The 14538-nt window shown below is 39.4% G+C and overlaps 1 protein-coding gene across 1 annotated transcript in view; it reads right to left on the reverse strand.

The window, feature by feature from the left end:
• Nucleotides 1–4028: 4028 nt before the first annotated feature.
• clcn6 (chloride channel 6) overlaps nucleotides 4029–14538 on the reverse strand; it is a 74446-nt gene continuing 63936 nt past the window's right edge. The window contains exons 20-23 of the mRNA XM_073469786.1: nucleotides 13608–13764; nucleotides 12055–12162; nucleotides 11442–11567; nucleotides 4029–11232 (exon numbers count right to left, since the gene is read on the reverse strand). Of these exons, the coding sequence (XP_073325887.1) occupies nucleotides 11152–11232; nucleotides 11442–11567; nucleotides 12055–12162; nucleotides 13608–13764 (472 nt within the window). The 3' untranslated portion in view covers nucleotides 4029–11151. The remainder of the gene's footprint in view (nucleotides 11233–11441; nucleotides 11568–12054; nucleotides 12163–13607; nucleotides 13765–14538) is intronic.

The raw sequence follows: 14538 nt of genomic DNA on the forward strand, positions 1-14538 counted from the left end.
TGTTGGTAGTGGATGAACTGGTCTCTCCCAACCCTGTACTTCTGGATAAGTGTTTTGAATTATATGAATTTGTTGTTTTGGAATAGGTGATGCAGGTGAGTGATTCCCTTTTGTTGCTATGATGAAAAGTAAATGGGGATGTTGTGTAGCTGGAAGTCTGGATTATGCCAAATCGGGGTGTGTCTACATGGTGCCACTAGCCCTTTTCACACAGAGACGCCGCATTATCGCAGCAGCAGCGGTTTGCCAATTCTCCGCCGTTGGTTGTTCACACAGAGCTGAGCAGCTCCGGCGTAAAAGACAAACCAGAGTATAATTCACACAGCAAGCTGGCGGCGCGGCTCCAAAAGAGGCATGACGATACGCGTCATGGTGATGACGTGTGGTTTTTTCAACGTGTTTCCCCAGTGTTTACCTGTTAATCTAAACGTGTACCCGCTGACTGTTTATAATCACATGGATGCTGTTATAATGTGTTGTGATTGGGATCCTTTTTTCACTGCGACAAACACTTGGTGAGTTAAAGATTTTTGCCGGGGTCAGAGGGAGGGAAATTTCACCCCTCGCAGCATCTGAAACTTTCACACAGAGGCAGATGTGGAGAATTGGCGCAGGATCCCCGCATGCAAACGGCAGTGTGAATGGGGCTACTGATGAGTTGGTGATTTTATGTGTTTTCCACCATGCTGCGAGAGTTGAGGAGATAGTGATGTTCTTATAGTAGTCCTGTTTCTTGATTGATTGTGGTAGGATGAGGAGGTCTGCAAGTGAAGTGGTTTTACACTGATTTTGTTCTAAATCCAGCCATTGGTTATTGTGTTTTTCCTTTTGAGTGCATTTGAATAAATATTGTAATTAATTTGACAGAAAGTACTAAAGAAAGTTTGGTGCTTCAAGGCCACCATGTGACTTTGTGTTTTGTAATGCTGGAAGTGAGATTCTCGTTTTTTTGTTTTTCTAGTAACATTGAGTTGTTAATTTAGTGTTTTGAACCATTTGTCAGAGTGATGGGGAGCAGTGAAAATAAATAATCTGTGGTACAAGTTTTCATTTTAACTATTGCGATACGTCCAATGAGAGTGAGTGGTAATCTGGTCCAGCGTTTGAAATCATCTTCTATGTTTTTCACAAGAGGGGTGTATTTAGGTTGAATAGTTCTGACAGCCTGGAGGAAATATTAAAGTGAAACTCTCGCCAAAATGCAACCTAAGCTTTTTTTTTCGTTTTCAAAATAATTTTCAATGGCGTGCTAGGGGCAACTTTACAGTAGCATCAAAATCGCTATTTTTAAAACACTAAGAAGACTCGACACAACATGAAACTTTGCTCGTAGCATCACCAGGGTCTCTATACATGAACACGAGCATTGAGAACATTGTTTGTGTACACAGAGTTTACTAAAAAGAAGGTTTTTGAACAACTCACACTAGCAGTAGCTTCTTCCACTCGCCGCCGTTCTGCCAGTCGAGAAGCAACGATCCCCGAGTGCAACGTAACATGGAGGAGAGTAAAGGTGGAAAGCTCCTTTGTGTTCCACTCATTCATTTTTCACAGGAAAAAAATGAGAGCTGTATTGGAACTGAAGACTGACATGATGTACATGTTCTTTGTGAGTGGATGGAAACTTTTGGCCATAACTGTATAAAGTATGGAGCCATGTGACCGTTTTACTATCATTTGGTGCCAGTGGTCATACTGTTACCATGGAGGCATATCATAGGCTCTTAGTTCAGAGGTAGCCTGGGGGAGGGGTGGCTAACTTTTTGAAATAAATCAGTCTTTACTTATGTGAAAATGTCGAACTTTCTTGCTGAAGAGCAAAAATAAGACTGCAGACCAGCCGAAACTATCTTTGAGAAACTGAGCCCTGGTCTTTCTGCCAGCATACCATTGCCCCACACTGCCATCAAACTAAAGGCCCCAGAATCTATAGCCATGCAAGTGCTGTAATATTCATTGTAAAGAAAAGCAAAGAAAGGCATTGATAGAAGCCAAGGTCCATAAATCTTTGTTTTCTGTTCCTGAGACACATTCAGGTCTGATTTCTTGGTTTCACAGCTCTCTGTTGGTCGTGTCAGAATTGGTTAATGCTGAACTGCACCTGAGCTGACAGGGGGGCATGTTAGTCTCAGTTCTGTCAGTGGCCACTTGTTGGATGATGCTTGCGCACCTGTCCAAGTTGTAATGAGAAACCCATCTGCCATACATCACTGTCTGGATCCACAGAGCTCAGTACATAATAGGGCTGAGTGGGCTGGGACGATAGCCCTCTTGCCTATCTCCTGATTCGATCATGATACTTGGGTGCCAGTTCAGTATGTATTGCAATTCAATATTATGATTTATTGCGATTTTAGACCATGTGAGAGACTGTATATCATGAATAAGGTGACATGATTTGACATAATCAAGGAGTAAAGTCTAGACCCGCTCAATTTGGAGCAGGTCATGAGATGACTTTTGTTGTAAATTGGCACAAAACAAATAAAGATTGATTAATTGATGATTTCTGAAATAAACACATTTCTAGTTCTGTTGTCAATATATTATTAAAACATATATTATTAGTATCTAGAAATCAATAAAAGGAGGACTATTCTGGTTTCATGTGTTTGATCATGCCTGTTGTAGTTAACTATGGTGTAGGCCGACTGGTAAAACTGGGTACTAGTGTTAAAGGAGAAATCTGTAGTTTTGGTGAAGAAATGTTAATGAGCTGAGAAAGATCTTCATTGGCTGATTTTTTTCTGCCTTAACAAACTAAATAAACAAACTCTCTCTGTTTTCCTGACTGAATAAACTAAATAAACAAACTAACTGTTAAGGACAACACAATTTATACTGTTTTACTTTGTTTATATGTGGCGGACCCTGCCATCTTTCTAGCTTCAAACAGTGTTCTGGGACCTTATTTTCCTCTGAGAACAGCTTGTTTATTCACTGATGGAAAAAATACATATTTCTGAGTTTGTATTATTTCCTCATTAATATTGTAAATATTAAAATTCTGAGTTTAAATTTCTCCTTCAAAACTACGTAGAGACCCTTTAAGTAACTTTGTAAACTGTGAGAAAATCAGAGTTTGAAAAAAATCATATATGTTGCATTTTACTGCTGTAGATGCTTCATGATGTTCATTTTGACTACTTTATATACAGTTGGCTAATGGAGGACAGAGTGCAATATTTATTTCTGAGATGCAGTGGAGCAATAGTATAAGGTTGCAAGCAAAGTAAAGGTACCTCAAACTTGTACTTAAGTACAGTAATAAATAAGTAAATGTACTTTGTCACATTCCATCACTGATTAACAGGCACACTGTGACAGAGAACAACTATATTACAGAAAGAGGATAGAGCAGACAGACCTGTCTGATGTGAACAGCTATTCTTAGTACTGCTCTCTTATTTCCCACTCCCTCCTCTCCGGTCTGACCAGACAAACAGTTAACACGGTTTGTTAAAGTGATGTAGCTTGAAAGGACTCCTGTCTGCAAACCAAGCCTCTTTGATAGAGCGGGCTGTGCTGTGGCAGATGATTGTATAAAACCCTTAATCACATCCTGTTTTGGTACAGATGGCCAGAATCTCTGACCATGGTAAACTTCCTTTTCTTCCGTTCAGTAGCTGAATTTATGGGGCATGGTTTATTATTAATGCAGACAACTGTATGCTAATAAACATTAGTTGTGTAATGGTAGTGACATTTTCTCTTATTCTGTTTGTTTTGAAATATATCATTACATCCTCTAGAAAGCTCTTGATAATCCCTAATCCAGTACACATGAAAATCATCTGTATTTAATATGCTAATTTTCTAGTTTCAATTTACTTCATGTCATTATTTTTCTTTTTTTTCTCCATCATTTAAAGAAGAAATTATTGTCATTATCTGCTGAATAAATTCTCGATTTATCAGATTTTCGACTGTCAAAATAGCTGATTTTTTTCCTGTCCATTGTGAAATCAATCAACTAATCATTTTAGCTGTTTGAACAAACAGACAAAGAAACGTGCAAACACACACTGTTTGATTGAGATTATTTATTATTTAAAGGCACAAGACAGAGGTCTCTCTGCTTTATTGTTCCACGGCCGTGGCTTTTTGCCATGTGCCAGTTGTCTACATTTGTAGAAACTCCACATTCCTTAACAAGCACAGGGCGCTATCTAAATCTCCACATAACAGAAAGTATTTAGTCAAACAGTCCCTCAGGTCTGGCTTCACAGCAGGACGTGTGCTATACACTGTTTATGTTAATCTCATATTTTGCACACCACCTGCCATGCCATATGTAGTATTTAGAATGGATAACATAAAAATAATCATTTAAAACAAGTGAGCAATGCCTAGACTATAAACAACAACACTATCCAGGACAGCCTTGTTGCATTTAGAATTGCAGTTGCATGACACTGAATCATTCACAGCACAGGCAGTAAATCATAAAAATACAATTGTATAAAAAATAATTTCTTAAATAAAACATAAAGGAGAGACAAGGAACAGATAAGGAATGTTTCATGTACATATACTGTATGTGTAGTTGTGTTTGCTAATAATCCATCAACCTTTTCAATCAATTCTGTATTACCAATTGCATTCCTTTACTTGGCTCTGAGTCACATTTTATACATTACTGAAATGATATACTAGAAAAAACAGCAAAATTGATACTGCTGAAAACCTAACAGCAAAGGACTAACGTGTACATTTGAGACATTATTGTCAACAAAATGATTTCTGCTTTCCCTTTCAAAAATGGATTCCTTTCAATTCCCAATTAAATGATAAAACCTTGGTCAACATAATCTGAGACTGTAAATCATACAGTTCTCTGATCCTTGACATGTTCTAACACTGAACTGACTGAATAGAAGTGACAATGACACTTCATATTATTAGTGCAAAACCATGCTGATGTATTAAAGGTCCAGTATGTTGGATTTAGGGGGGTTTTAGGATTTCTTTTTATTTAAATGTCTACAACTTTAGAAATATGGCTCCTTTCATGATCCATGTTCCCAAGACACGTAGACAGATTTTCATCAGTAATGGTGGTATAGTTTATGGTGAGTTGTTGTATTTTCACCTGCCATTACTCATATGAGTTTGAACGCAGGTTAATTTGGGTTTTCTGTTCCTGTTACTCATGTGAGTGTTTCTTTGCCATAAAAAGCCAGATTACTTTACTGTACTTTATCTGAAGCGAGCGAGCAATGGCACACACAGTGGGTATGTGTCTGTGTGTTTGCATTCAGGTAAACCTCTGAGTTAAGTCAGCACTCAGCAGAGACTCTGGTTCCCTCTCTTCTTTTCTCCTCTCCTCTATAACGTTACGTTGGTGAAGTAAAGTATATTTCCCCTCCAGCTCCAGTTAGCAGTCAACATTACAGAACATAGACACCCGAAAATGGAGGTCACCTCCGGATCACTGCTGCAGTCAGGTTAATAGACAGGAGTGAAGATAAATCCACTTTTTAATCCCAAAAGTTGAAAAGTAATCTCTGAGCTCTCCTCCTGTTGGTGAACTCCTCTGGATCAGAGCAGAATCTGATGAGACTCCAGAGAGGGCCTTTCACATATTTTATTTTTAGATGAGGGTAAGATGAGGAGTGTTCAGTTAGTTGCAATCTGCAACCACATGGCTAGATGCCTCTAAGTCCTACATACTGGGCCATTAAAAGACTGCTGAAGTAGTTAGCACTGTCACTGTATGTCCAACTAGGAATGAACCAACATGGTCACTAAGAAAACTCCTCCAAGAACTACTGAGGCAAAGATTAGTCGCAGACCATGAGGGGATGTTGGCCTGCTTTTAGTGCATATATTCCAGTTACATAGAGTAAATAAAACAGTACAGACAACACTCAAAAATAAAAGTGCTACAGTGACATCGATGATAAAGCATGATTATAAGGTCAAATAAAAGTTTCTGTCAGGAAGGCAGTAGTGAAACCTCTGCAAGTGATATTTCATTTTGGTAATCTGTTGTACCCCAGGCTTCAAACTGTGAGTAGCCTTTCACTACTACTACTACTAATAACTACTCTACTAATAGTCACTTTCTCAAACCATCAAATTCAAACAAATTCAAACTAACATGCACTTGTCTTATGCTGAGATGCAGCTGCAGCAAACAGTCTTACCTTCTTAGATTTCAGTTGTTTTCCATTTATAGTGAAGAAACCAAAGTTCTTCTTCTCATCACTGTGTCTGTTCAGTACAGCTTGCTAGTCTTCCCCATGTTGTTTCAGCAGAGAGAACAACAGCAAAGCATTCTGACAGGCCAACAGGACATGGTGTGTGTAAGAGTGCATCTGCTGCAATTTTCACTGTCTTTTTCAGGGGCAACACAATCTGTGATAGTGGTTCTTAGGAGCAGTTACTGTTTTTCACTATCATCTAAGACTGATGCAGATTTCAGAGTTATTTAACAAACGTACAACAAACTATTCAGCTACATCAATCACATAGAAACGTGTTGCCATTTTGTATCTATTTCCCTTTTGCATTTTTTCTTGGATGTGAGTAGCTGGCTAGCTAGGTAGCAGCATAGGATGATCACTTCTTCATCCTAAATTCTCCCTAAAAAGCTCTGATTGGTCATTTGTGTCTCCAACCAGCAGAAACAGCAGTCAGTAAGCTCCATACAAGACCTTTGACCTTCATCTGTGTGGATGACCAGTGAAAAAGAAGAGTGGAACTACAGTGACGAATGATTCATGTTGGGACAATCAATAAACTAGAGTGTGCTGTTGCTAGCAAGGCTATCTTTCCTCAATAAACACCAAACTCAGTCATTTTCCTCACAGTCTGAATGCACAGCAAGTGTTCATGAATTATCAGCCATCATTATGGACCCTCTGGGAGACATCTAAGACTTTTTAAACTGTTTTCTATGCAGATCAAAATGGTAAGGATGGGTGAGACTTTGTTACAACATTTGGCTGAACTTCCTGAACTTGTGATTTCTTTAGATGCTGAAAGGCATTCGATAGGGTAGAGTGGGAGTACTTGTTTGCAGTTTTAAAGAAATTCGGATTTGGTGATAAATTTATTTCTTGGATTCACCTCCTTTATTCGTCCAGTGTCCATACTAATGATGTTTATTCTGATTATTTTGCCCTTGGACGTGGAAGTCGCCAAGGTTGTCCTTTGTCACCTTTGCTCTTTGCTATCGCTATCCAGCCTCTGTCTATTACATTAAGATCTTCCCCCTTATTCAAAGGAATCACCTGTAATGGAATTGAATATAAATTATCGCTGTATGCGGATGATTTGTTATTGTATATAACCGATTCTACACTTTCTATCCCTGCTGTTTTAAGTATTCTGGAGAACTTCAGCACCTTTTCAGGTTATAAATTAAATTTGGGGAAAAGTGAGTGTTTTCCCATTAATACTGCAGCATGTCATCTTCAACAGTCAGATTTACCTTTTCAATTTAGTCCATCGGGGTTTAAATACTTAGGTATTAACGTGACTCGTTCTTTATCTAGCCTTGCATCCGCTAATTTCACTCCCCTTATCTCAAAGATTACATCCGATATTCAAAGATGGGGTAACCTCCCCCTTTCATTAATTTGCAAGATCAATGTTGTTAAAATTAATATTTTACCAAAATTTCTATTTTTATTCCAGTCAGTTCCTCTTTTTCTGCCAAAATATTTCTTTGACTCACTGGATAAGATAATTTGTTCTTTTATTTGGGGTGGGAAATCACCTAGGGTTTGTAAAACTTTACTGCAGAGATGCAGACTTGGTCGAGGACTTGCATTACCTAATTTTCTAACTTACTATTGGGCTGCTCTGACCAATAAACTTTGCTACTGGTTAAAATCTCCTGAATCCTCTTGGTGTAAATTGGAACTATCATCCTGTAGGGGATCTACAAAACCCTCTCTATATACTGATAATCAAGTGGTTCTTAACACACTCAAGATCTGGTATCAATTAAGATGGCATTTTAAATTTGTAGCTGCATCTTCCTTGGGTCCTTTAAATAACAACCATTTATTTCCTCCATCACTTTCAGACTCGACATTTTCAGTGTGGTTTGACAAGGGTATTACACAATTCAACATTTGTATGTAGATGGTGTCTTTGATAGTTTTGCCAATTTGTCGTCTCGCTACGGCCTCCCTGTTACTCATCTGTTTCACTATTTTCAAACTCGCAATTTTGTTACTAGGTGTTTCCCTAATTTCCCCTCTTTACCTCCAGAACAGCGATGGGAAACCACGCTATCATTTGCTCCTCATTACAGAGGAATCATCTCAAAATTGGATGATATTATCTTGGTTTTTAGCAATCACTTAAATGCTAAACGTAAGTGTACATGGAAAGAGGAACTGGCACTACAAATACAGGAAGAGTCCTGGGAACAGGCCATAGAGAGGATACGATCTACCACCTCTTGTGCTCGTCTTGGACTTATCCAATTTAAGGTCTTATACAGGGTGCATTTCTCTAAGTCTAGACTATCTAAACTGTATCTGGAAGTGGAAGACAAATGTGATAAATGCCATGGCGCTCCTTGTCACCTTAGCCACATGTTTTTTTTTAAACTTGAGAAAATTAAATACACGTTGAGAGGATGTACAGTCAAATTTTTCCACAAATGGCAACCCTTTATTTCCTATTTTACTAATTTAGAGGTACTACCCGATTGAATGTGTGCCTGTTACTGTTGTACCTTTTGTATTGCATAAATAACCAGTAATATGTGTGTTGGTCATGATGAGCTAAGTGGGGGCGTGGATGGGGGGTTGTTCATTGTTTATTACACTGTACTCTGTAATTTAATTTAATTATTTTCTTCTACATTCTTATCAGAGTGTTTTTGTTTTGCTTTGTTTTGTTTCTTGGTTATTTTCGTTTTTATATGTGTATATGTGAGTGGGTACATATGCATATATGTTAAAAAGGAAAAGGTAAATTGTATTTCTGTGATTGGAAGTATCGTATTGTATTTTTCAATAAAAATATTTGGGGGAAAAAAAAAAAGTACAGTCATGGCCATAAGTTTACATACAGTTGTAAAGAACATATGGTAGTGTTGAGTTGCAATTATTTCTACAACTCTCTCATTTTTCTGTGATACAATAACTTGAACAATCAATGTAGGTGATTATAGAAAGTTGTGTGAACCAAATGTTCTTTGTAGCATGGCCTCTTAACTTCTTCTGAGTGATTCTGATTGACAACAGCTGGTGACTTTTCTGGACCCATTTTAATAGGGCTTGTTGCTCAGGAGTGATCTGAACTGTCTGAAGTATGAAGTGCATGGCACAGTTGTGTCACTGCCAACATCAGGGAGAAAACACAAACTATCACCTACTGCTGAGAGAAAACTGGTCAGGATGGTCAAGAGTCAACCAAAAACCACCAAAAAGCAAGTCTGCAATGAATTAGAAGCTGCTGGAAGACAGGTGTCAGTGTCCACAGTCAAGTGTGTTTTACATCAATATGAGCTGAGAGGCTGCTGTGAAAGAAAGAAGCCCTTGATCCAGACACAGCACCTTAAAGCTGGACTAAAGTTTGCTGCTGATCACATGGACGAAGAAAAAACCTTCTGGAGGAAAACTCTGTGGTCACATGAAACAAAAACTGAGTTGTTTGACCACAATGAGCAGCAATATGTCTGGAGGAGAGAAGGTGAGGCCTTTAACCCCAAGAACACCATACCTACTGTCAAGCATGGTGCTGGTAGTATTATGCTGTGGGGCTGTTCTGCAGCCACTGGATCTGCTGCTCTAAAGAAAGTAAATGGAATAATGAAGAAGGAGGATTATCTCCAAATTCTTCAGGAAAACCTAAAATCATCAGCAAATGATTGGGTCTTGGGTGCAGTTGGGTGTTCCAACAGGACAATGATCCCAAACACACATCAAAGGTGGTAAAGGAATGGATAAATGAGGCAAGAATTGAGGTTTTGGAATGACCTTCCCAAAGTCCTGACTTGAACCCCATTGAGAACATGTGGACTGTGCTGAAGAAACAAGTCTGTGCCAGGAAGCTACAAATTTAGTTGAACTTCACTGATTGTGTCAAGAGGAGTGGTTAAAAATTCAGCCAGAGGACACCTAGAAGCTTGTGGATGGATATCAGAAACATCTAATTAAGGTGAAAATGGCTGAGGGACATTTCAGCAAATATTAGAATTACTGTATGTATATTTTAGATCCAACAGAATTGGTCACATTTTCAGAAGACCTATAATAAATTCATTATTCAACCAAAGTTCATGAAAGTTTTTTGTGATAAAGTAATTTGTGTTCCACTCATTCAGAGCTGTAGAAATCATTGAAGCTGAAGACTGCCATGATATACGCGTTCTTTACAAGTTGATGGAAACTTTTCACCACGACTGTTATCAATGCGAAATGAGTAGCTTTTGAACATGGAAATATGGATCCGCCCATTCCTACAAAATTGTAAAGTCAAATAAGGTTCTATTAGGACCTTTGTCCACATAGGCTTTTTCTATGGCAGGGTGCGGGGAGCGCTGGGATAAAGCATTTATGCAATGAGAGAAGGCCAAGCTTTTTTTAGCAAGCTTACAACACTCACCAGCAACACTCAGTGTCCAGACAACCTGCCCCTGTAAACAGGCTTTAGTGTCTCTTTCTAACTGTTATAATTTCCATCCGACATATCATTTCAGAACAAACATCTCCATTTTCATGGCTACCAGGCTGACAAGTCCCACCCCATTTATATATGATTGGTTGCCTGGAAAGGAGCAACAGGGATGTCCCCAGCGCCTTTCTGAGAGGTTTATCGAGAAAAAGTCAGAGGGCTCTAAAAAAAGACACTGGGTGCAGAGCTTTTTCACTGGGTGGCTACTTCTCTTTGGGAACATTGGGGAACAAATCATGTAAACACAGGCCCCTTACACCTGCAGTATGTGTCCAGCCCATGGATCTGAGGTTCGAGTAAAGCTGACAATTCATCAACACTAAATAGGTTTAGAAACTAAATGGTTTCACTTACTGTTCCTACTGTACGACAGAGAAGGTGTGCATGGTTGTGAATATCCTGTATGTGTTTGGGAAAGCCTACATGCTAGTCGAAATGGACAGATACAGGCTCAGGACCAGGCTTAACAGAGGGGGTTGGAGGGACAGCAGAAAGTCCAGAGTCGGATCAAATAGTGATGTAGTGCTGTCGAAGTTTGGCCACAAGGAACTCGTGGGTTAAATTATGTCTCGTGATAATTCCAACAATCTGAAAGACATGGCAGATAACAAACAAGAGCTTGGTCAGACACAAAATAAGCCACTGCATGTTGGAGGGAAACATGACAGAGTTTTTATATATGGTTTTCCCTGACGTGTCATGATTAAAACATTTGCTTGAAAAACTTGGTATCAGCCTTTAAATCTCACAGTGGAGGAACGAGAGCTTTTCAACAACTTGCTTCCATAACTACTTACTTCCCCGACAGCATTGACCACTGGTAAATGTCGCAGGCCCATAGTCCTGAACAGGTTGAACACCTGGGAGATGCGGGTGTTGGGTGATACTGTGTAGGGACACGAGTTCATGTAGGGGGTGACATCCTGAGAACACAGGGACATTCAGTTTTTCATCAGAATCTTTCTTTAAAGTGGAAACCATTTTTCCAAGCGGTATTACTACTGGTACCGTTTTCATAAAGTCGACTAGATTGCTTTCCAAATCCCTCGAAGTACCAACTACCAACAACTCAGGACAAAACGTAGTGTATTTATTCATTTTGTCTGTGATGGAGATAGAAATGCAGATAGAAATGGTGCCAGCTTGCCTGGATCATCAGTCAACCTTTATTTTCCTGGGAGATTTTGTGCCTGGTCACAGACAAAGTTTCATAGCAAAAGCAAGATTCATGGGGAACCAATCTAAATTATGTTATAGCCATTACATTGTGCAATCAACATTTACTTCATAATAAGCTAAGCTATCGTCTAATGTCGATTTAAATATCAAAAATCTTGCTGAATTTGAAATTCTTTTTTCTATTCCATTTGGAAACTTACTCCTCTACCTCATTGTTTGAATTGATCATACCACTATCATGCGGGGGTTGAGCAGGGCAAGGTCCAAGTCATGGATGTCAGGATAACGAGGGTAATCTTCAGTCATCTCTGCATAGGACAGCCTGGGCTGAGTGGCACTCTGTGATGGATGTTAAAGAGAGACATTCAATTAGATGTACATAACTAATTTGTCAAAGATATGACTCTTACATATGTGTGTTTTCATTTATCGGGTTCCAAAACTGGGACAGATTTGTGGGGACCATGTTGCTGGACCCCAGAATGTACATCTACACTGAACAAAAATATAAACGCAACACTTTTGTTTTTGCTCCCATTTTTCATGAGCTGAACTCAAAGATCTAAAACTTTTTTATATACATAAAAGATCCATTTCTCTCAAATATTGTTCACAAATCTGTCTAAATCTGTGTTAGTGAGCACTTCTCCTTAATAATAATCCATCCCACCTCACAGGTGTGGCATATCAAGATGCTGATTAGACAGCATTAATATTGCACAGATGTGCCTTAGGCTGGCCACAATAAAAGGCCACTCTGAAATGTGCAGTTTTGCTTTATTGGGGGGGGTCTGGGGGGGTCAGAAAACCAGTCAGTATCTGGTGTGACCACCATTTGCCTCACATCTCCTTCGCTTAGAGTTGATCAGGCTGTTTATTGTTGGGTTAGGGTTAGGCACAGGTGTGCCTTAGGCTGGCCACAATATAAGGCCACTCTGAAATGTGCAGTTTTGCTTTATTGGAGATGGCTTATGGTAGAGAAATGAACATTCAATTCACGGGCAACAGCTCTGGTGGACATTCCTGTAGTCAGCATGCCAATTGCATGCTCCCTCAAAACTTGCGACATCTGTGGCATTGTGCTGTGTGATAAAACTGAATTTTAGAGTGGCCTTTTATTGTCTCTGGATACGACACATATACGATACGTATACGACAGCGTGTTCCAGTTCCTGCCAATATCCAGCAACTTCGCACAGCCATTGAAGAGGAGTGGACCAACATCCCACAGGCCACAATCAACAACCTGATCAACTCTATGTGAAGGAGATGTGAGGCAAATGGTGGTCACACCAGATACTGACTGGTTTTCTGACCCCCCCAATAAAGCAAAACTGCACATTTCAGAGTGGCCTTTTATTGTGGCCAGCCTAAGGCACATCTGTGCAATATTCATGCTGTCGAATCAGCATCTTGATATGCCACATCTGTTAGGTGGGATGGATTATCTCGGCAAAGGAGAAGTGCTCACTAACACAGATTTAGACAGATTTGTGAACAATATTTGACAGAAATGGATCTTTTGAGTATATAGAAAAAGTTTTAGATCTTTGAGTTCAGCTCATGAAAAATGGGAGCAAAAACAAAAGTGTTGCATTTATATTTTTGTTCAGTGTATATTTTAGGGAGAAGACTTGGGGTAAGGTCATGGTAAGGGGGAGGGTTGGCTAGGGTTAGGCGAGTAGTAGTTATGGTTATAGTTAGGCTCCAGGAGATTCATGTAAGTCTTTGTAATGTGTGTGTGTGTGTGTGTGTGTGTGTGTGTGTGTGTGTGTGTAACTGACCGACTGGTTCTCGGCATAGCAGACCCCTCTGATGAGCAGGTTGACCAACTGGGAGCGCAGGATGAGTCCGTGGAAGGTGAGAGGTCTGAAGCGCTCCTCCATGGTCCACTCCTCACTGGGAGACTGATCTGGGTACAGGTTGGGGTAGGGAGCATACCTGCATGTGGACAGCAACAATACAAGTATCAGATCAGTGCTATAACACTGACGCTAGGCAATGGTCACATTCAGCTAGATATAGCTTCTATAATATTATCATAATTTTATTATACATTAAACTAACATTTCTTTTTTTTTGTGACAAACTTTTTATTGAACATTTTGAACATTATTTTACATAGTGCCATCGCCCTGCCATTAAAGATTCTTTAAAGGAAAAGAAAAAGAAAAAAAATATATACATATATATTGTACACATAAGTAAACAGAAAGAGGAGAAGTAAGAGACAGGAGATAAGTCGACCTACAAAGATAAAGTAAGCAAAAAAAATAAAAAATAAAAATAAAAATTTCCTGACCCACCAGTGGGAGCCCATTGCATTAGATGACCTATGTGAGGAGAATCTTGCAGTCAGACAACATAATTCACAGTAACACCTTATATGCGAGCAAGCAAAGTTATGTCAGAAAGAGAACCGATAAGAGCATCAGAACTGATCACTCCCAAAGGTTTAACACCTTTAGAGAGCAGGTTATTGTAGATAACGGACACTAATCCAGTAGAGGGTGTTCGAGAGGAAATCCAAGTCTCCAACGGGTGAGAGGTTAAAGGTGAATCCCATGGGACTCCATGGGCACGGATTGCAGATCTCAGCTGGAAATACAAGAACCAAGGAAACCCAGGGAGAGAATAACGTTCTTTGAGCTCCTGGAGTGAAATCAAGTCATTTCTGTCATGTCTTGGAGAGTGTGAATTCCTCCAGAAGCCCAA

This window comes from Pagrus major, chromosome 7 (genome assembly GCF_040436345.1).
Source record: "Pagrus major chromosome 7, Pma_NU_1.0".
Classification (NCBI taxonomy): Eukaryota; Metazoa; Chordata; class Actinopteri; order Spariformes; family Sparidae; genus Pagrus; species Pagrus major.